The sequence below is a fragment of the Solea solea genome, chromosome 11, assembly GCF_958295425.1.
Source record: "Solea solea chromosome 11, fSolSol10.1, whole genome shotgun sequence".
Taxonomy (NCBI): Eukaryota; Metazoa; Chordata; class Actinopteri; order Pleuronectiformes; family Soleidae; genus Solea; species Solea solea.
In genome coordinates, this window is record NC_081144.1 from 8,368,553 (window position 1) to 8,392,718 (window position 24,166).

Here is a 24,166-nt window from a genome sequence, read left to right on the forward strand (position 1 = left end):
AACAAGTGAAAAAACACTTCAAATGTATTATTTCCTTTTTACATCACTGTATGGTGAATGTACTAGTAGCATCTCCTACTGATCAAATCATATCTTAGGCACAAGGCAGAGTCCTCATCCCACAGGAAAGGAAACTTGGGCTCATTTCCAGATTTAAATCCAGAACAGGAAGCAGGACCCAATCGTTTTCTGTTTCATTTCTCTCTGCAGCTGTAATCACAGGAGAGTTCTAGCCCTTTGGCTTGGAGAAAAGCTTAACCTAATCTTAGTCTGTTGGTGACCTGAGGGATGCCCTGCAGCGCTGCTCCTTAAGTCCTGGAAAGCTGTGATCTACTGCTCCTTTTTAAACAGCGATACTCACACACACACACACACACAATAAAAGGCATATGAGGCTGGTACACAACAGACTACAAAGTTAATAAAAGCACAAACACAGGACAAGTCCCTTGAGCTCAGGGCAGAGCCTGGCTAAGTAGAGCTGATATATGGGTGCAACACTGATCTCTTGAATCTAGGCTACTGCACTGCAGTAAAGGCAAAAGGGAGGAAGGCCTTCAAACCAGAGAAAGACTGAAGTATCAAGATCAAGAAAAGCAGGGATGGGCCAAGCCTGCACCATCTTCCCCGTCTTCCTTTTTCTACTTCTTGCTACTTCTAGCGAGTGAATCACTCAAAGTGCCATTTCTGTATCTTCCCAGCAAAGCTCAGCGAGTGACTAAGCATGACTTGCTCCCTATTTGGCATTTGGTGCATGTTGGGTGGATGATTCAGCATTAGTGCGGCCCAAAGCATGAAACTGTTTTATTTAAAATAGGGATCGTTTTGACTGACTATTAATCCACCGCCGTCTCTATCAGTGACTTATGGTAGATTATAACTGATATAGCACTTTTCTAACTCAAAGCTGCTTTACAACAACATCTCAAACAAATGGAACAGCACAATCCTGTCATCGATAGATTAAAACATTGGCAATGTTAAATTAGACCTCAATTAAGTAGAATGTTCTCACTGTTTTCAATAATTAATTTCAAATTCAGTGGGTGGTCTTCACGCCACTAATATTTATATATATATATATATATATATATATATATATATATATATGTATGTATATGTATATATATATATATATATATATATATATATATATATATACAGTATATATATATATGTAAGAGCGCAAAAGACAAACATGCAAAGATGTGAGGGGATTAAAATGATGTCAGGGGCTTGGGACTATTAATGGCTCGAGTATCTCTAGTAACCTGAGTGGATTATTACAGACGGCAGCGATTTTGCAATAGAGACGACTCAGCATTGGCACTGTCACCCTGCCAGCTGCACCGTACTTATGAGGATTAGTCCGATGCTTGGGGCTTACCTGTGGCTGTGATGCATACTCTCTTAACAATGTGAACTCTAATTACTGCCAACTCACCTCCTCTAAGCACCAGCACATTGACCTCGCTGCCCACAGGCAGGTCCTTCAGGATGTCCACCACCTGGGAGTGGCTCAACGTCTGGACATTCTGCCTGTTGATCTCCTTGATGACATCGCCCTTCAGCAAGCCACGGCACCACTGCGCGTCCAGGATCATCTTCACCTTCTGGCCCAGGGGGCAATCCGCGATGGCAAAGCCGAACCCAGTGGGGCCTTTCACCAGTGGGACGCTCACCAGCTCTGGCTGTAACAGAGTAGGGTCGGGGCCTTCTTGATTGGGGACGTGAGGGAGGTGGTGGTGGTGGTGGTGTTGTTGGGGATGAGAATGGTGATGGTGACGGCCGCCATTGGTCATGGGTGCTACGGCAGCAGTCTGCCTGGAGAGAGTTCCTCCATCTGGGACTGTGTATTGAGGCTCCTGTGGAGTGGAGCTGGAGGGGGAAGGGGAAGGGGAAGCGTCCTTGGAGGTGCCAGGGCCTCCTAAGACCTCTTCACTGTTGCCGGAGTCCTCAGGCAGGGGGTAGCCCCGACACAGGACCATGTCGACATACTGGTTGATAGGGATGGACTGGAACATCTGCACCACGTCAGCGTGAGTCTTCCCCAGCACACACGTCCGATTGATGTCAACGATCACATCACCTGAAACAATCATGAGTTTTTCTGTGAAACAGCCAAAGCACAATGAGAACTCTGGGAGGAGTGACGACATAGACATTATACAATCATACAACTGATGGTATTATCACAGTGAGTATTAACCGTTTGTACAACTCTCAAATGTACAGATGTACATGTGATGGAGAGAGGCAGTAAAAGAGAACAAGATCTCCTTGAGAGGGAAGAGACTCTTGTCACCCTTGGCCTGGCTGAGATATATGCCTGGACGGTCAGCTGAATTGCTGACTTGCTACGTTGGCTCAGATTCAAAAGCCCACCTACACAATCAATACCATCTCCTAGCAAACACAGCAAATGTTACACTCGAGCTCCATGCCCCCGATGAAGTGCTTGCTCTAATGAATTGTCGAGTAACTAAGCGCCCACATGATAAGAGGTAAGGTAAGTAAAACACAGGGTCTCAGAATGTTCTACACTTACTGACAGGAAGTCAAAACCAACGTTTCACTACCCTGCCCACGGTCTGCTATTATAACCCAATTTAATAAATTGCAGTTCCGTTTTTTTGGTTCAATCAATTAGCCTCCTTCTCAAGGGAAATGAAATATTGAAAATAATTACTCTCCCACTTGCATGTTCAGTCACAGCAGCATCTCTGACGTGGCTGTAAAAATGCTAAACGCAATCAATGGCACTGTTCTGTGAAACCCGGGGCAACAGTCATTCAAACCAATAAAAGCCTTTGTGCACGTGGTCACAGTATTTACAGTGTGTGTACGATAAAAGGGGATTTACTGAGCTACTAACACGAGGGTGCTGTTTCTGCAGGAGACGGGGCAAATGTCTCAGATAAGCATTCCTGTCACAGTCCAGCCATGAGACGTCACCCGGTCCCGTTAAACCTTTAATATATGAAATCTGCGTGTCAGCTATTAAAGTGAACATGTGCTTTATTGACAGATGTTTTTTTCTTTTAAGATCCGCTCCGCTGAGCGCTGCCTATAAACACTTTGCCTTTGCTTGATCAAGCAATGTGACATTCACGGCTGAACGTTTTTTTTATTTATTTATTAACATATTTATGTGTGTACTCAGGATACATAGACCTGTATTATGCATGGTAAGCACTCTGATGTCAGAGTGTGCCTCTGTGCAAAAGCATACCCTACACGCACATGTGTGTGACACTGGATTATGTTTTGTTTCATTATTTATTAAAAAAACAGCAATGGTTTTTAATCCTATGATGCATTTTTACTTCTTTTTTTCATAAACCCACAGTTTTTTGGGGTTTTTTCAATGTTTTTTTTTGTTTAATACATTACTTACTGTTAGTGTTTGTGGCATCCATAGAGAGCTGCTTTGTATTACTGCAGGTGTGCACGAGCCCCTGGTTCTGTCTAAATGTTCCATGTATGCATGCTTGAGCTCACATTACAGTCTAACAGTCATGATTTCCCTCCAGGAATCAATAAATCAATCTGTCTGTCTGTCTGTCTGTCCACCCATCCATCTAGACAAAGTATTAATCCCTCCTTAACTGATCTTTATAGCAGTTCACCCTTTGTTGCTTTGCAGTGGTGCCATATAAAGCAAGATGGCCTCCAACTACTAAGTCTGCTCATGTCTGTGGTGGTCTCACCATGCTCCCTGCAACACTTTCCATAACCAGATGCTACATGCTACAACCCATCGCTTAAAGAATACATGGACATACAAAACTGCCACTACTAGATTGGAAGGTAAGATCGAGTACTTTAGTATGAACAGAAACATAGCAACTTAAGGATGTAATGTAGTAAGTAAGGAGGAGCCTCAGCTGAAATGAAACCCAGATACCACGGTGCACTTTAAGGAACATAAAGGTCAGTAAGGGGAGGATTACCTGAGGTGATCTTGTTGTCATGTGCAGCAGGTCCATCCGGGAGGACATTTTTGACTTGAAGGAACTCGTCAGGTCGGTCTCCTCCGATGATGGTGAACCCAAATCCCTGGGGGCTTTTTCTGAGCGACGTCTGCAGGATAGAGCCCTGCAGCTGAGATGGATCCCGTGTGAAGCCCCGCACTCCCACACCAGGCTCCTCTGTTGTAGAGATGAAGGAGAAGAAGGTGAGAGGCTTTTGACAAAAGGTAATGGAGAAATAAATGGAATAAATTGCTTGAATAGCCACATTACTGCAATTACCATAAATTGAATACGTTTCCTAATGTCAATAAAATGTGAGACATAAAGGCAGTTTTATGAATGAATGAATGCAGCACCACACTTCTTAGGTTTATTTTATGTGGTACAGACATATTTTTGAAAAAGAACATGGGAAATGAAGGGAAACAGAAAATAAATTACCGTCCGTCTCCATCGTAACAACATTTGCAGAGTGGCGTGTTTGACAGTGCATCGCTCATTGCCAGTAATTACACTAACGTTAATAAATTGCAATTTAAGAGCAGACTGTAGTTATTACAAAATGTCAGTATTTTGTCCTAGTTTCAAATCTGTCTAGCGACAGATTTCTTTAATCTGAGTGATAAATCGGAACTAAAGTGCACCTGACATTTACAAAGTAACTTTCATTGCAAATTTCCTCTTTGGTGCCTGCAGGATGTGTAAATGGGGCAACTTCCTAAATGACAGAAAAGGAATTATAGTGTCTGTGTGTGTGTGTGTGTGTCAGAAACAGAGAGGAAGAGAGAGAGCGAGAGAGATGAGAAGAGCGATGAGATGGAAAAAGACAAATAGTTCGATTTGACAGAGAGGGAAATTCTACCTAAATCCTAACTCTCTCCTCCCTGTGGTGTAAGCCTATGAGACTGTGAGTTATGTGCAGTGTCCCATCATGCTTCATCTCCAACAGTTCCCACACAGATACATGGTGGGACATCAATCTCATTAGGGAGGGCAGAACTAGAGCTGCCACTGCCCCCCCCCCCCCCCCCTTTCCTTGCCTCTTACACCACTCTCTGTTTGTCATGGGAATGTGATTTGCATAACTGCATTGCAATTGGCAAATGAACGTGACCACTCTGAAGAAAGGGAGGAAAAATGAAGATGACACTAAGCATGATTAAGTTGGCGTTCCTGTGTTGGAGCTGTGCCAGAGAGAGGTTTTCAAGATTGTAAATTCATCTTGTGCATGCTAATGCAAAAAAAACAACATGAGTTTCCTTATGATGACTAATGGTGTGAGCAGGTGTGCAACATGGATGCTGCTTGACATGATTAAGCCCCTTCAGACTGCCCGGCCATTCCATGTTCACACACCACATCAGGAAAGTGTCTGTTCCTTACATCATCGCCATGAAAGCAGCACTGACAGAAGAGCAGGGAGAGATAGAAGGGGAGGATGGGGAGAGCGCTACACACCTAAACAGTGTTAACATGGTCTTGATTAAGCTGCGCGCCACAAAGGGACAGTGTTTTTTTTCTTGGGGGGGTCGTGTGGTGATTATATGAAAATGCCAGACAGGATCGTCAGCGTCGTAATTACGGATGAGCATAGTGCTGCGCTTTGCTTCTCTGCTCTCTGCGGCATTGTCTGTGAGGTCAGGCTGGCCGGTCTTGTCATAACACTGTTTAGAAAGCTACCTCACGCACGTCCACGTACTTGCACAGGACCACCAGCCATTCATTCTCATTAACAAGGGTGGGAAGGTGCCGTAAGGGCTCAGGGGAGGCAGTTGGCACTGCAGGCGGTGGTTCACTCCAGCAATACCATCCACAGACTGCACGGAGCTGGGGTCTGCACGCAGCAGAGTGTGGCAGACAGTTCTGTACATGGGTTGTGTGAAACACAGAGGCGAGTTTGAATACTAATGTGGTTAGCTGTTTGTATTTGAGCATAATTCTGACTCAGCGCGGGGCTTCTGTTTCTCAGACGCTTACAGAGACCGAGATGAGGGCGATTAACCATCGGCATTCACCACCGAGTGGTAAATGATCAACAGATAAAATGCAATTTGTGACAATGAGTCACACGGTCATGTCTTCTTCCTCCTCCTTGTCTGTCATCTCAGCTTGAAGGAAAATGATATTGTCCTCCAGTGTTTGGACAAATCTAATACCTTGTTATATGTTTTTTTTCTTCAGTCAACAAAAAGCTACAAAGCCAGAACCTGTGTTTTGATAACACAAATCAAATGGTCAACACTGCCCTTCCCTGGAGCTAGGGAAGGCAGTGCGATTTCAGTCCAAACTGAAATAAACAGCAGCATGTGCTACTTTAAGCTGATGACCTCTTTCATTCCAGGATTCGTTTTAGAGCAAATGATCTCACTTCCTCTCCATTTCTGATGACAAACAAGAGGAAAACCTGCCTGGCCCTCAACCTAAACAATTTTGTTTCATTCAAACGTTCTAAATTTGACACAAGTTGTGTTAAAACTGCAATACTTCACACTGTTCTCACATTTTACCTATTATCTGCATAGATGTAAAATAATGACAGGAATGATCTCATTCAATTTTAGACACTTCCTCATCAGCAGTTGGCTTCACATTACTTGGTTGTGCGTGTGCAGTTACCTGTGGCTGGTGCTGGTGGCTGCGGTAGGGCAGTGGGTGTGTCCACGCTCAACTTCCTCTTTGCTTCCAGAACGGGATTCTCGAACTGGGTCTTCTGGTTGATGTGGCTGCAAGTGAAATAGGTGAAATAATAACATTAGACGAGCAAGTGGTAGGAGTACGCGCTGTTACACAGGTCTTGGTTTTGCATAGCAAATATGTTCCTGCTTTTCTGGTTTCTCTTGGAAAACTGCTCATCCCACATCCCTCTGTTTTTGTCCGTTGCTTTCTGTATTAATCTGTGGTCTCTTAGCCTGGTTTTAAATATATATATATATATATATATATATATATATATATATATATATATACATATATATATAGTGTATACTCAAACACAGACAGAATGAGAATATAAAAACACTACTGAAACCAGGCCTTGATAATAATAATCATAAAAAAAAATGCATTGGTTTCAAAGAGAACTGGACAGAGAGCACTCAGAGCAACCTTATCCTTCTTCATTCTTGTCTTATCTCGAAAATAACTTAAACAGAAGTTAGAATAATAACGTTGCAGGAGTTCAATTTGTGAGGAAAACGGTTCGGGCTGGACTGTAAAATAGCAGATTATGTATATATATATATATATATATATATATATATATATATATATATATATATTATACATACACACAGTGTTTACAATTGGTAGGAGAAGGGATGTGTTGTAAAGTAAATGATAAACACTGTAAAATTGTGTACTTGAGGCAGCTGAATCTATACCTGTACATACAACACAGCGTATTAGTACAGTCATTTGTATTCATGATGGGATAAAAATCAGATCGATACACTGTAAAGCCAGGATCAAACCTATTGACTAAACTGTAAACACATGTATATGGAAATGAGCGCGTTGTCACATTAACTCAAAACTCAATTTAAAACGATTAACAGTTTTGCAAAAGTTGCACCCGTGTGCTCAAATGTTTTGTCCCCACAGAGACAAACGTCCCGCCACGGTCGTATGCTAATGAGGAGAAGGTAGCTCGTCTGAGCAATGAGCTTTAACTGTTGTAAATCCTGGCTATGACAACACAGTGGGAAGACAGAATGCACTGATGCTGCACAGCGAATCAGCCACATGCAGAGAGTCTGATGGCGTATACTACATGAGTGCATGTGTGTGTGTGTGTGTGTGTGTGAGAGAGAGAGAGAGGGAATAAAAGAGCCCTCTTGCTGTGTATGACTCATGCACGGAGAAAACCCTCCCCAGTCGGTGTGAGGAGATAAACATTGCCCTCACTTTTGTTTCCGCTCTTCACATTCACGCGCTGCTGGTCCCCGTTTCACTTTCTCACTCCTTAATTGCCACACCTCATGTCTTGGGCGGCAGTTGGGGAAATAATGAGACTCACATTGTCACATTTGGTTGTTCACTCACAACAAAATTTGCCAGACAAAGAGACAGAGACGGAGGAGAGGCAGCCTCTCAATGACCCTCTTGCATAAACAGGAAGGTTGATACCAGGCCCCCCCCACCCCTGCAGGCCCCTCCCCTTTGTCCACATTAATGAGACTAAAATGAAACATTGTATTCTTGTTTACACTCCCGATCAGAGTGGAATCTCACCCCCGTTTCCCTCTCAGGAACCCTAAACCTTCATTGTCTGCCGTCCTCACTGTCTGCCCTCTTTCAAATACACACAAAGCTGTAGCCTATAAGTGTTATCTGCACTGACATGATTGCTTTCCAGGACTGTGGGAAACTACCGTTTGCACGACAGCACAATATGCACCAATCGCATTTAAGACTTTAATACATTTGGTGCGAGTTGGTAAGGCTGTAAGTTATGAATGGATAATGTGATTGATAGTCCGATTACTATCATGGGTACACTTAGTCGGACTCGAGTCGACTTGAGCTGGAGTAATGTTGCCAGAAATCATACGGCGATGGCGTCTTTCTTATTTGTATCGCGATGATTTCTCCTCCGCGTGTATTCTCGGACATGGCAAGTTCTCCGATTGTCCATCTTAGTCCGACTACGGCCTTTAGTCCGACTAAACTGTCGTAGGAATGGCAGCACTGAGCACCACCTTACTCCACCACCTTAGCAGAAAACATGTGTTTGAGTATCAAGAATATATGTAGTTACGTTTACTGACACACACCAGCACCAACTCATGCTCATGCATAGAAAAATATGGTTGTATACCCGTGAAATTGTTTACATTTTGAAAAATAATGTCCCTTTAAGACATTTGCAGGAAAATGTCTGGACTTCAGGGCGTGTCTGAAAGCCGCTTTATTGAAATCCCATGACTGGACCGGTATAGTTGTGAGTTGTGAAAAATAAAAAAAGAAATAAATCCTACTGACTGTGCCTTTAAGTAAACAACATCTACTATGCACACCACAGTTATTAAGCCCCCAGGGTTCGTCCAGTAAAAGGCAGAAGGTTTACTCACTCTACATAGTAGGTTCCATACTGTGGGTCCTCAATCTTCTCCCAGCCATAGGGCAGCTCTGGGGAGAGAACACACAGGGAAAACTCAGACTCAGATCACTTCAGGTACCGCTGAGACACAACGTGAACAATCAGGCACTGATTTGACTGGCAGCTTCACAGCAGCCATACCTACAGCTACAGAACAGCAGGTCTGCTCTTATATTGACACAACATGTTTAGGGTTTAACACACAGCATAGAGGAGGTGGGGGGGTGGGGCTGAGATGCTACACAGACTTGCAGGATAATAATGCACTTTCTCTCCAGCTTCCACCACTGTGCGACAAACACACGCAGTGCAGAGAATATCTTTACGCAAGAGGGGCAATAGAAAGCTGCCTTTTGAGACTCGCTGGCTCCCTGCATGTCTACCAGAAGCCATTAGGAGGATGAAGAGGCAGACTGGAGACCGAAAGGTTTGTGCCGCGTCACCAGCATGACCGTAACCAGGCCCACTCAGTTGCTCGGCTTCCATCTGTTAGCCAGGGCCCCCTGCCAGAGATGCAGGTATGCAGCTCATGCACACACCCACCGCTCAATGCAACAGGGAGCCGGGGATGATGAAGAGGGAGCTTCTGTGCGTGGGGTCGGGAGGAGAGTACATTATGCTTGAGACAGAGGTGTACGATTGCCCGTGCAAATGTCACAATCACAGAGCTGGGCTGCAGATTTTTGGCTCACCTCCTTCCTCGCATTTCTCAGGAGGCTTGGCTTTCTTGGCGAGGCGGGGGTCCAGCCAGGTGGTGGTCTTGCTGTTGTGACTGGAGCACACAAAAGAAGGTGGAGACAAGGCTTTAGGTGCAGTACATAAATTAGCCAAAAAAGTATTTAAGATGCCGTGACATTAAGTAATTAGTACTGGGGCCACTTTAGCCGGGAGCTATTCCAAGAAAAGCACCTACAACAGAAAAGCAGAGCTAAAAGCTTCTTGAAGACAGAAAAATAGGACTAACTTCTAATCTTACGGCTTATTGAATGACTTTTGTTGTTGTTGATGTTATTGTTCTTTGTGAATAGAAACAGAAGCGACATAGCTGGCTGGTGTTTTATTTTTTCTGAGCAGTACAATTTCACCGGCACTTCTTAATGTCGCCGGCCATTGACCAGCCTGTTTGCAGCCGTCTCGCTTCATTAGCCCGATGATGCTGTCGCCTCTATCTAGACATAAAACCAACCTGAGAAACACACAGAGAGTCACGTGCAGCCGACAGGCTCAATCAGTATTGTGTGAACTCATAGGACAGCGGTTTGAAGCTAATGGAGATTTAGATTCATTAAAAGTTACACACTACATTATATTTTCACAAAGAGAGAGAGAGAGAGAGAGGGAGACAGAAACAGAAAGATTGTCGGACAGAGTGAAGAAGAAGAAGAAGAAGAAGAAGAAGAAGAAGGCAAATGAGGGACACAGAAAAGGGCGAGTGGATGTAGAGATCATCAGGCATGAACTGAGAGAGCAGGTTAGGAGTGGTGAACTCCATTTGGCCTGTTGTGGCATTTCAGCATCGACTGGTGAACAACCAACGAACCTGGCGTCAGACACAGGTGATATGAAAGCGAAGCTCCGATGACAGAGCCTACAGATAGTTTGCATGCACCTGGTATTTAAAGGAGCACAGTGGAATCCGAGGGGTGGGGAGGAGAGAGGACTCACTGCCCGGCTTACAACGCCAGAAAAATACATGAACTGGAAAGACTACTGGAAGCCCGATTAGCGCAATGTAATGCTGAGAATAACAGGAAGGCAAAAATCATGCAGAGTGGCCACTTACTCTATGAAATACACCATGCCAGTCTCCGTGTAGGCCATCTCCCAGTTTTTAGGCAAGGGCTCCTGACTTTCATCCTGTGTGTTCCACACACGCAAATCCATGGCCCCAGCAGACTGGTTGTAGCTGGGCACCGTCTTCCTCCACTCCGCCTTGTCCTTGTGCTCTGGGGCCCGACATGGAGAGAGGGACATGGGGATGGAGACAGAGAGAGGAATGGGTTGTGAGTAGGGGTACGGGAGATGGTAGAAGGAGAAAGAGACAGGAGGTGAGACTGTGGCTCCATTGGAGCCCCTCTGAGCTCCTTGCATCTCTCCCTGCTGCTGCTGCTGCCACTGCTTGAGCTGCTCTTCCTCTGTACACAGGGTGAATGGTTACATCCACAAGAGAGAAAGGGAGGGAGAGAGAGAGCACAGGAGAGACGAACAGACAGCGGACACACAGAGAGAGGATGGAAGTGCAGCAATTGCCATAGGATTTGCATGTCAGGAGCGATGTACTTGGAACTGCCTCCCAGGCACGAGCAGAGCTGGCCAATGCCCAGCCATGAGGACCGCATCACAACTTTTTTAGCACCACACGTGTTGCCTAATCTTGATGTGTGTGTGTGTCTGCTTCATCGTGCCACTGAATGCTCAGTCTGTTAGGCTGAAATGTAGAGAAGCAAAGTGAACAATTCTATAGCTTTTTATGCAAAAATTAGGGCCCCTCGCCATTTTTTATTCTCCCTGAGCTGATGCATCGCCTGTGAAGTCAGAACAAGTGACGACATACAGACATTTGCTCTAGGCCATAGCTGCTCTCAGCTCTTGGAGAGACAGCGTAAACTGGGGCTGCTGCACAAGCGGGCACGTAAGCTTTACAAACTGACAAGAATGCCAAAAGGATAATGGCTGTTCACAGTAAGACATGACCATGACTATACTACCTTAGAGGCAGGGAAACGAATATTTGACTTCTCCTTTCCTTGTACATCCACACACCACTTAAGCAATCCAATCCATGGCCATGATGGCAGAGGTACAATAAACCTCTTTAATAAACTTAGAAATCTATGAATTAGGAGAGACATCCGTCAACAACATGTGGGTTTTCTTGGCTGGACGCCACACCTCATCCTTACAGCTTGAGAATGTTTGTGTAGATAGTGTTTCTCTTCTTTGGAGGTGAGATTGAGCAATTTATTCTGTAAAATGTTTGTTATTTTTCCCCTGTGACTTCCTAAGGTTATACAATGTAAAGATGCTTTACTCATTTGAAGTGGCTTGTCTTATTGATACAATATCGAGTCATAATTTAGCCTTTACTGTATGTATAACACAGGGTTTGGTACATACAATACAATTATGCAGTAATGACTACAATAACATGGTAGTAACAGAAATAGACGTCAGCCTGCATTATATTCTTTTACAGGTCCAGAGTGGTTGATTGGCAGATATTGAATACGTAAGTGTGTTTGTAGAACTGCTGCAGACTAATCATTTAAAGGTAAAATAGGATTTTTTTGGTGTTACTAATTAATAAATCTATGAGTGTAATGCAAATAAAGGAAAGGAAAGAAAATTCTGTGACTTTATTTGGAGCTGCCTTACAACTTGCTGTAAGAAAGATAATAAAAAAAACAGTGGCATCTCTCACCAGTCAGGCCGTTGACCATCGGAGACCTCTCTTCTTCCTCTTCCTCCTCGGGTGCAGCACTGTCCTTTCTGTCCATTTTACTGACAGAGGTCGTGCGTTTTCGCTGGACCTCTGTGTCAAAGTCCTCGTCAAACAGAACCTGGTCCACCAAGTCCGGCTGCACGGGGCTCGGCTCTGCCGGGGGCTTGGGGGTTCCATAGTAGTTTCCTAGAATTTAAAATATACTTCAGAATATGTTTCACATGAAGGCGCTCTGTGACTAGATTCCTTACGTGACTCTTTCTACGGCATGAAATAACCCAAAATCAGAATGTTAGTAATAAAGAAGTACACGTTTAACTGACAGCACTAATGTTTTCAAATAGATTTTTATCTTATTCGTATTATGAGTTACTAATGCCAGCCTTCAAAACACAGCAAAAGCATCATGGACTATTGGAAATATTGCATTTACTGCTTTATTCCTGGAAAACAACATTTCTGCCAAGGTAGTTCCTATAAAGCACTTGATCGCCCCTTAAAGTCTCTCAGTTTGCCTTTGCTGTCATGCTGGCGCCTCAGGCAAAAACATTCCGACTCCACAAAGCGAGATTTCCTTCAGCTATAGGAGACGGGTGACCCACTTTACTGATCAGAACCGTCTCTCTCCGCACAGGAGAATATGGAACAACAAAAACAAGAAGCACAAGAAGGATTAGCCGGAAAGGTATGACACAATATTGATCGGCACGTAGGGATCCACAGTCGTCCAGTGTTTGTGTGGGATTGCAGTGTGGCTGAGCCTAAGCTGTGTCCAAGGAGCTGAAAATTGTACTGTAACAGTTAAACGGCTCATCAGGGAGAAGATAGATACGGTGGTGAAAGAGCCTACAGGGAGGCAGTGAGAGAAACAAGAGAATGGTAATAAAAGATGAAGGGAGTGGAAGCAGCAGAGAGTGAGAGAGCCAGGGATGAGGAGAAATAATCTGGCCTGCTTACATTTCAAAATGTCTCAGTGGATTAAATATTCTTAAAAGCCATTATTGAAAGAAAAGACAAAACGAGTACAAACATAAACACAAAGTTCTGAATAAACAATGTGTCATACTGGGGAAGTTAATGACTTTTAATGAATCCATGTTTTAATTCAAGACGCCCTAATATCAGTACCTTATTCAAACCATTAAATCCCTGACTAGGTTTGTAATTAATAGGACACTTAGTGACAGGATGCAAATTGAGGGAGTTCAATTAGAAGCTGTAATTTGCTGCATGCACTCTCCTGGCTTCTGAAGTGCACGCGCACACACACACACACACACACACACACACACACACTCAGGACAGAGGCCACAATATGGAACTGCACTGAGATGGATAGCAGTGTTGTAATTATAGTGTCGTAATGAGCCACAGTATAAACGCGGCGTTTGAGAAGAATTTCCAACGTCATCAGTGCAGATGTGAAAATCACATGCTGTGGTTTTCAATTTGGACATTTGTTAAGTTCATTAAATGTCCACTGTTTGCTTGAATCTCATGCGTGACGTGTCGCTTCGCTCATCATTTACTGTACATGTGAACACAGCCCTATTATTCTTGAGTAATGTATCATTATCTTGCAATATAGAAAAATGATTCATATTTTAATGTGACCAGGAAAAAGAAAAAGAAAAAGAGAGTCCCGTCTGCCTTTTGATGTGTCAAATCTACACTGCATGCGCATCATATTAAAGATTTCAATGCTTGTACAAATTGGATCACGATTGAATTATTCAAATGAGTGGAAACATGGGTTGTATATCAAACAGGTGAGCATTTGCAATTTTAATGGACCCATAATAAATAAATAACAAATGAACAACTGAAGAATACCAGATCAAATGATCATTAACGTGTGACAGACACCACGAAATGAAAACACCCGAGGCTTTGGAGTTGAAACATTGTCAGATTAAGTGAAAAAAAAATACAACCTTGATAATTTGTTTCAGTCCTTTCATAGTAAATAAATGTCTGTATATATACATACATACATATACATATATATATATATACATATATGTATATTTTCTTCCATACATTGCACTATTATTTCATTTTTATTTAACCAGAAAACACATTTAGATTAAAAATAAATAAATAAATAAATAAAGATGCCAAGACAGGCATAAAAATAATAATAATAATCAAATAGCAAACTTGAGAATCACAATCATAATCATACACACAATCAGAGAGAAGATTCTCCTAAAAACACCCAGTGAGGCCAAGTTTAAAATCTTTCTGTAGTTCATTCCAGGCAAAGGGAGCAGCAAACATAAAAGCCTTTCCCCCTCAATTCAGTTCCGACCCTTGGGACAGACAGCGAGAGAATATTCTTGGAACGAATAGGATCCAGAGAGCAGCTCTGACTGCTAAAAGTCAACAGGTAGGAGGGAAGAAGACCGAGAATAGCCTTGCAAATATATATTTGCCAATGTTTTAGTCTCTGTGCCGACAAATAATTCCAACCGAACAGTGATGAGTGAGAGATCGCAAGTGGGAACATTTCTCCTCCTGTGAGCAGAGTCTGCTGGAGCGACTTTATCCTCCACATCGATCCCTGCTGACTTTACTTTAGGGAAACCGTATAGAGCAGGGCTGTCAAACTCACATGACCTGGGGGATAATTAGCGTTAGGTCTGGTTAACAGGGGTTAACAGCCGCTTCAGTATCAGTAAACAATTTCTAAGTAAAAGTGTTTGACTGGTTCACCATGTATCCCACATCATTGTCATTTCAAGGACCTTGAAATATCTATTGATACAAAAATAGTCATTTTAACTGTAGTCTCTTTTTCTTTTTAGTGAATAAGCTGTTTCATAAAAATGACGTCAAAGCCAAAGAGAACAGAACAGTAGTTTGTGGTAGATCAGTCAGCAATCAGGTAATGTTGCCTCATGAAATAACAAGTTATACATGAACCTTGTATTTGCAGGGACATGAAATGATCATATGTTTTTATTAAATATTAAATTGCATTAAAATAAATATGTTTCACCATATTTATTTTTGTGTCGTTTCCTTGTTTGTGTTCATTTGTGTATTAAAGTGTATTTCATTCTTTTCAGAAATGAAACATAATAAAACAAATCTTTCTAATGGAAACAACGATACCAAAAAGAAGCGTCGGAAAGAAGAAAAATCTTCAAAAAAATTACATGAATATTACATAACCAAAGTTCCGCTAAATTAAGTCATATTATTTAGCGGAACTGAATCTTATTCTTGTTTTTTTTAAAAGATCTTTGTTCCCTTCAGATCGTAAAGACTTTCTCTTTTTTTCAAATATTTTCTACAAGCTGCTTGGACAAATGTTTCTTGTGGCTTTCTTCTGTGAGTGTGTATGTGTTGCACACACTTGTGTCAGCTATGGAACAATGAATGATTGATATAAAGCGCACATAGCTTTGTCATTCGACATATTTTGCCTTTTAGATGTGATCTTGAAATGTTTTCCTTTTTTACGTCTGTGCTTTCCTCTCTGTTGCTTAATATCATAAAATATGTTTTATCAAAATTCATGGATAATTTGCCTTTATTAAACCAGTTTTAAGTTTTTCCTAGCTCTTTTTCAACCACGTCCAAAACCGGATCCAACTCTGTCCCACTGAATTCCCTAACAATCACCGTATAATCTGCTCTTAAACAGAAAGAAGAGAAAATATGATGTTTAGGACCTGACAGATACAGTTACAAGCTTGATGGTTAATTATCAGGACAACTGGGGATAAAGGGCTGTTCAATATCGGAAGAAAAGGAAGAAGAAAAAAAAAAAGAGGCCTGAGAGACACAACGGCACTAATAGCTCCCCATGACGGTGTGTTTGTGTGACTGTGCGTGACAAAAATAGACACCTGTTGGTACGGGCACTGAATCAACAAATCAACATGCTGTGCGGCTCTATCCTAAATGCCACGGCGAGCAGGAAAAATAAGCAGCTTACAGTAAATATTACCATAAGATCTTGGAAGATATAATTCAAGCTGTTCCCGGCAGATGGATCGAGTCTTCTGATGGTGAGATTCCATGATACGCTGTGGGTCACCACCTCACAGAGACCACATACACACAACATTGTAAACACAAACAAGGAGGCTTTTCAAAGAGTTTATAAATCTGTCACCACGTCAACATCAAATTGAGGCAAGATGGGTGATGAAATTAGTGGAACGTCAGAGGATGAAAATAATAAAGTGCATCATTAAAGGAGCGGTATGTACGAAAATGCATTGTAACTACCTGGCAACCCAAAAGGCCCTGGCAACACGTGGACAGCACACGCGCATACTGAGCTTCCGCACCACTGGTAGGTGGAGTATTAAGTGGGGACTGTCACGATGGCAAATACCGATAATAGTGTCGTTCTGAGACCATTTTCATCTAATACAATGGTAATGGCATAATATTGCAGGTACACCCTTTCAAAGATCAATACACTTTAATTTCTAAAGAGTATTTAACACTGGAACTGAATTGGAAGACATTTTATCCACAATAAAACAACCAAAAACAATAAATAAAATGGACTCTCAGTCTCTGTTATTAAAAAATGTGCTATTAAAAAACGTGTTTGTGTCGTGTTGCCGTGTTTGGTTGCTACTGTTTAACAACAAATGTGACATACCGACTCGCTCAGGCTAAGTGGTTCACCACGGTCATTCATTCAGTGCTCCCACACTGCAGCTGTCGCGCTTGGCTTTGAAACCAATTCCATCTTTTTTTTGTAATTCCTCCAACTCTCAACTAGCGTTTGCTCTGGCTACTCCTCACGCGGCTCCATGGTGAGCTACGCCAGGAGTCCCGAGGGTTCACTCCTTGTTACGCTAAGGAACCGAGAGAGGTCACCGATGCACAAACAAGCATGCAAATGGAAATTATTGTGGCCATCAAGCTCATTTTTATTTATCATACGATGAATTGATTTGTTGCATATTGCGACAGGCCTAGTATTAAGCCCCGCCCACCAAGCAGAACAAACATTTAGACAACAGAAGAACCAGTCGCCAAGCCTTGTTAGCATTGTTCTCTTCTTCTTTGGTAGGAATGTGTTCTATTCCCTGCGTCCAGACTTGTACCACCACCCGGTGGTGAAGTGGGATACTACAGGACCCTGACGCGCGAGTATACCAGGGCCTCAAGTCTCTGAGGAGGATACATAGAGGATAGCCCCCTTCAAGACTCTCATGTAATTGAACTCCTTTAGTCACACAGTGGCAAAATTACAAGTAGCAGTGGTGTTGAGGGTGAAAGCGGCAGAAACAGTGTGCACAGACTGCTAGTCATTTCAGCACAGAGTTATTACATTAAAGCTCCTTTTGGGGATTTATCAAAGTGGTGCATGGGCACTGTAAAGCAAAGACATTTTCATTTCCACAGCCCGGGCCAACATTTGCTTGGCACTGTCGGTGAATTACACAGCCAGTCACTCATTTTATACATGCTGTATAATGTTTGTTGCCAGTAAGAAGTATTTTTCATGTCAAAGAGGGATTTTTTTTTTTTTTTTTTTTTTTTTAAACTTACTTCCCGTTAAAAGGCTTATGTGCCCAGAGAGACCCCGAGCTTAAATAGGCACTAGGGCTATGTGTATTTATGGTTGTGTGTGTGTGTGTGTGTGTCAGGCCATCTGTTTTAGTCAGCAGCTGCCAGCATGTTTCATCTCTAATTCCTGAGAATCTGAATGTGAGTAGAACTGTGACGATGTAGAGTTTTATCTGCAATGAGGCATGACATTTGTCATTTTGACAATATGCTTCAGTTCTGAGATGTGGTGGAAAACATTTATGGTAATTAAGTGATGTGAAATGTACAGAGCCCCAGGCGTGACATGGTGGGGGGGGGGGGGGGGGGGGGGGGTGCACCCTCACTTTTGAACAGAATTGAAGTTCTGCGATCAATAACAATCAATAAGAGATGTCTAGTCTGGTCAAGAGGGGGCGATGTAGAGCAACAAGTGGGGGTAAAAAAACAACAACTGTTCAGCATCTTAAAATTAAACCACAAGAGATATTCATCACATTTCCCAGAATTTCAAAGTAAAAGTGTTTGTTTTGTCTGTATTTCACAATAAAAACATATCTCTGAAATAAAAGAAATCATAATTATTAATTAAATCTATATTGAAGTCAATAATAACCATCTGTAACTTACAACTGTAGCTAAAACAGCAAAATATCTTATGTTACTGTTGAATGTACAACATTTAATAATGCTATAATTATAAACAAATGTCTTATTGTTACGGTTATAAAAATATATATATATATATAAATAATATATAAAGTAAATATATTTAGTATGATTTTCTTTATTCTGATGTTAATTATTCTGTGTTTAAAGGGCTGTAATATGATATTATGATAAGTGGGCTGCATGTGGCCCACGAGCCGCCAGTTTGACAGCTCTGGTCTACAGCGTACCGCCATTAAAACAGGTTTCCTTTGGATTATACTACACCACTCAGTGTATAAAATATGCTTCTTTATAATTTTTAATGACTGTAGTGTCATTAAATGTGCTGTAACAAAATATGCTTTTATATAATATCATTTTATATTATTTTATAATGTTGTGTTAAAATGTTATTGCTCTTTGAATCTGTGAATATATTTCTAAGATCACTTTGGAAATAATGATTCCTTGCAATGCCAGACCTTTGAGAATACCTTTGTAACTCATTCACAACCTAAAATGCAGCAGTGCCCAGTCTTGCCCAGACCCCATCCCTGACTGGTAGGGCCACAGGTGGGTGAAGACCATCTTGTGGACCGCAGCCTTGGCACGTAGCTCAGGCGCTGCTTGGAATGGATGTTCACACTTCACGACCAACCTTGTCAACCCTGTGTGTGTGTGTGTGTGTGTGTGTGTGTGTGTGTGTTCACAGTCCACTGTTGGATGACCTGCCTCACATCAATAAAGTTCCTCTCCAGTTTATGTTCATCTCCTCAGTCTGTGTGGTGACACCTTCTATAAATCACACACAACCCAACCTTTACTTTCATTCAAATGTTTTTCATGGCGAGCTGCGCATTGAACGTAATCCCCTTTGACGCTATCCCTCCATCTTTACGTTACCTTTGAGTGTGAATCTGTGTAAAGTAAACAACAGGAGTCTGACTCCAGCTATCATCACTGCCGTTTTTAAAGCGACTTAATTCTTCTTAATCGCCTAAAACACTCTTACTAACACAGCACCTTTGCACCCTTTCTGTTCTGTGATTGCTGGCCTATTGACCGGTTTCTATCTAATCAACAAGGATGCAGCTTTACCGCAGAACTTCACAGACACTTTATGATATTGGAAAAAAAACAAAACTGGTCCATCTTCATCGTTATAAAATCCAGGATTGACGAAGCGAGGGAATGAGTTTCTGTTACACTCGAGAGGATTTTTATTATATTCAATCCCATTTTAAAGTAATCTCTAGAAGACATAACACTACAAGCAGAGACTGTCAGGAGTGATGAAAGCACCTTTTTCTTGTTTGCTTGCCTTGTGCCACAGTCGTGTTGCTTCGTCTTTACAACAGGCCGCCTGACCTTGACGATCAAGGTTCCAAAAGCTTGTAAAGTGTGGGAGGCCCAGATGTCTTGAGCAGAAGCACTGGTTTGTTGCTCGGTGCATTAAAGAGACTAGTTAATCCAGATTAGCCCTATCAAACTAAAATAAAGTAACTGACCGTGACGCGCGGACTGTTTGTTACAGCTGAGTACTGCACTTTATACGTCGTCTCTACTTCCGGGTCAACGACCGGGGGAAGAAATATTGTGCAAGTCCAACTCCAGTCTGACTAAGCACAAACAGGAGTAATTGGACTATGAATCACATTATCCAGGTATAGTTAGTCCGACTAACACTAGCTTGATTTTAGTCAGACTAACGTGTTTACAGGACGTTAAGAAAACCAAATTACAGTCTTTTAACATGCATGTAAACACACTCGCTGTCTGGGTGAGTCGCTTCTCAACAGCAGGAGAATCTGCAGAGGCTACGGATGAGGAGGGCGGAGCCTGTCTTGAGCATACAGGAACCAGGACACTGTGGATCCACTCCTGCTGCATTCTCACATGAGCTCACTCAAATATTAACCCAGAAATGATATTGTGTATTGTAAGCAGGAGAATCTCTGGACTTCTGCGGACATCTGCATTCACAGGCACAGCCCTGGCCTCCACCCTCTCCTCTAGTGCAGCGTCAGAGTTCAGTGTATGTCTGAAAGCAGCTTTAGTGTAACTGAATAGAGCGAAAGAAGGAAAATTGCAGCATACAAAACACTGATGGAGCCATTGCATCTGTCCATTCTAATGAGATTCAACAACTGTAAGAACCTCAGAGAGAACCTCACATGCTCATTTCAGCTCCCTGTGTCAGTCATGAATGATTCATGCCACTGTTTTCTCTGCACCATAAACAGAGAGGGGTATAAAATTGGATATGCCCCAATTCACATACTGTACATGCACACAATCTTGGACTCGAGTCCTTTTAGAGTTTTGACGGCCAAAGCTAACATGTATTACTCACACCCTGACACTTTCATTATTCTAAAAAAACAAAACAAACATGCTGGCCATTCTTCACATCCCCATCCAATCCATCAGTGGTCAAGTCAAGCTTTGCTGTTAAGACATGATGAAGACTGATGAGTGATCTCATAAACACTGACTTTTTCCCCCTTTGATGCTTCATCATTTGAAATTGGTGAGTGATAGGACACGTTTATGTTAACGTGATTATAATATTAGATAAATGATAACTCAAACCAAGAAGTCATGATCAGAATAATTGTTCACATGAACACTAATTGGAATAATAATGAGTTTAAACTACGCTTTTTTTTAATCAGAAATCAGTTTCTATTACCAACTGAATATGAATAGGCAAGAATGAAAAGTGGTTTTGTTCCTTAAAGTTTGGTTTAGTTCAGAGCTTGAGGGAAAGAGGGAAATTCTTCTTGCAGCAGGGCAGAATGGAAAGAATAAAAACACAACAAAAACAATGGGAGACCTAAAAACAGAAAACTACACCCATAAATTCCAAGCATTCTTATCCCATGTGAATGCAAACAAATGGCAACCGATCTACAGTCAGACAAATATACCTAGGGTTTATTAAACATCTACGTGCTTGTGTGTGATGTCTCTTAATCTGTGGAGAGTCAAAGATTCTAACGTCAGGACATTAATGATTAACTCGCTGGGGATTTATGAATCTGTACCTTTGTAACACACTCTGTGCTGCATTAAGCAGCTAAGGGCAGAGCAGATCCATAATTCATCCCACAGACTGCTTCATGGGCTCAGGGCTGCGGGGACAGTCTCTCATCACTGGACGTGGGGGACAGGGGACAGAGGGCAGGTGACGGGGGCTCACAGAACACAAACACATTTCAGAGGCTGCATGTGAAGGACCATGGTGCAGTTCTTTTTTCCGCAAGAAAATCACCTGGGGATATATTATCTGCATATTATGTGGCAGTTTGATGACATGGACGATATGTTGAATTGACCTGATGACCTAATGGTGCACAGTTCAGAAAAATCACAACGAGAGCTAATAGCCAGGGCATCAAGTGGGGGTTTCACCCTTAGCCGCAAGCCGTGTCCTTCGGGTGTGTCGTGGGAAAATGCACTGTGCTGATGCTGTTCTGTTTTTCAAAGTGATTCTAGCTTTTTATTTATTTTTTATTATTGTCTTACTGTCACCGAACCTGCACCGCTCACGCAAGCTCTGGGGTATCCGTCTATTTTAAGTGAGCTTGAGTTTAAACTGGTGTCAACAGTGTCAGATGAAATCTGAAATCCGGGGCCACCAACAACAGGACTTGATGACAGCTGATACAGAGACATTAGCACCAATACTGAAGGTGAAACTAAACCTACATGTGACGTCTCTTTAAACTTATATAAAGCAAAAACATGTGTGTCGAAGTGTCCTTGGCTCAGGATGCGCGTGGATGTGTGTGACGGTTACGTGATAGAGAATAGCGCTGCATATAGATGTGCTGTATGAACACGTGCGTGAGATTGGGTGAATCGAAATAAACAAAAACTGCAGAGCAAAGTGCTCATGAGAGGTCATTGGTAACCATGGTGACATGTGTGTGCCTCAACACATGCATGCAAAGGTTGACAGTTCAGGAACAGAATGGGAACACTAGTGTTGCATCATGTATCATACATTGATTTGGATGGACGGATAGATGGATAGTCGTATTTGACCTTGATTTAAGTTTTTCAATGGCAGTAAAAAAAAAGAGAGCAATAATCATATTTTTCACTTAATATGTTTTACTCTTGGTTCACGTATAAAAAACCAGTGTGGAAAAATGAACAGACCATAACTGAATGATGAGCCTTGATGTGTCTAAATGGGCATATGCCCGTGTTCACACATGCTACAGAGAGAACATAAGTGCGCTCACACTGACAAATATGGCTCCATGATGCACGATAACGCTGCAAATTACTAAGAAAATTTCCTCACAAATATTGAACATAAAAGAGTGGTCAACAGCCTGTTTACTAGAAGAGGATGCTACTATGAAAGACAATCCTTTAATTCAAGACTCTGACATTTCACGTTCACTTGTAATACATTGTGTTAGACACATACCATCATAGGTGCCACTCTCCAGCAGCAGTCCACTTTCTTCCAGCTCACGGAATTCTCCCACACCAATGAAATTGTAGTCCACACCAGGAACTTCCCCCTCTCTGGGCTGCCGAGTGGTACCTGCCAATAAATGACACAGTTTAAGACGGAGGGAACATCCAGACAGGTGGAAGGGGAGGAGCCGACAGTGACACCGTTTCCAACATGCCCGGCGGGGGATGTGATTCGAGACCAAACACAGCAATCAAAGGGGGAGAATCTGTATCTGCATCATGAATCAACAGAATTGAGTCAACAGAGCTGGGACCACGAAGCTGCAAATTCATTATTCAAATATCAGGAAACAACAACACAAACTCTACAGAGCAGCACAGCTGCCAGAACACAGAGGGAGTGAAACTGATGATATCAGAATTTTAATTGCACACATGTACTTTTTTTTTAATGACTTTAGATGAATGGATTACATAGAACTGTTGACCTTCCGCACAGTGTTGAATTACTGCACCATTTTTTGTGACTCCCCTTTGCCTCTCTGCATAATTATGTTTCCACGGCAATAAAACACACATTCATTAATAAAGATTAATGTACACACCTTTTTTTTCCTGCAAAGGGAAAGCACAGGTGTTACAGTAATGTAATGTTGGCGCTTTTCAAAATGATGTAAGCCAGGCCAGTGTGACAGTGAACCAGCATGCGCCCTAAAGCCGAGGAAGGTAAATGGAACTCGGCCATGAATCATTTGATTGTTTACACCTCCTTTTCGTGACCCTGCGATCACAATGGACCCATACTGATCTGTAACGTGGGTCTCTCACAAATGTCTGACAGCAAACGTAGGAGAAACATTTGAAATGAATAAAAATCAGGCCGTCCTCTCTGCTAATGAGGTTAAGCGGTTTGTCTGTAAACAAACTCACCAAATATGTCAATGAAGGGATGTAAGGAGGAAAGTGGGAATACAGGAACTCTGAAACGTCATAAAATCACCCACAGGTCACAGGAATAAAGTTTTTGTTTTTACAGTCTAG

The 24,166-nt window shown here is 42.2% G+C and overlaps 1 protein-coding gene across 5 annotated transcripts in view; it reads right to left on the reverse strand.

Annotated features, from left to right (window-relative positions):
* The window catches only part of magi3a (membrane associated guanylate kinase, WW and PDZ domain containing 3a), a 100,379-nt gene that overhangs the window by 10,967 nt on the left and 65,246 nt on the right, over positions 1 to 24,166 (reverse strand). For 3 of the 5 annotated variants that reach the window (XM_058644208.1, XM_058644212.1, XM_058644210.1), the window contains exons 3-10: positions 23,133 to 23,252; positions 12,494 to 12,700; positions 10,856 to 11,018; positions 9,765 to 9,844; positions 9,044 to 9,101; positions 6,591 to 6,697; positions 3,954 to 4,151; positions 1,445 to 2,110 (exon numbers count right to left, since the gene is read on the reverse strand). In XM_058644208.1, coding sequence (XP_058500191.1) covers positions 1,445 to 2,110; positions 3,954 to 4,151; positions 6,591 to 6,697; positions 9,044 to 9,101; positions 9,765 to 9,844; positions 10,856 to 11,018; positions 12,494 to 12,700; positions 23,133 to 23,252 — 1,599 coding nt within the window. The remainder of the gene's footprint in view (positions 1 to 1,444; positions 2,111 to 3,953; positions 4,152 to 6,590; positions 6,698 to 9,043; positions 9,102 to 9,764; positions 9,845 to 10,855; positions 11,019 to 12,493; positions 12,701 to 23,132; positions 23,253 to 24,166) is intronic. The other 2 variants (XM_058644209.1, XM_058644213.1) reach the window with 1 other exon arrangement.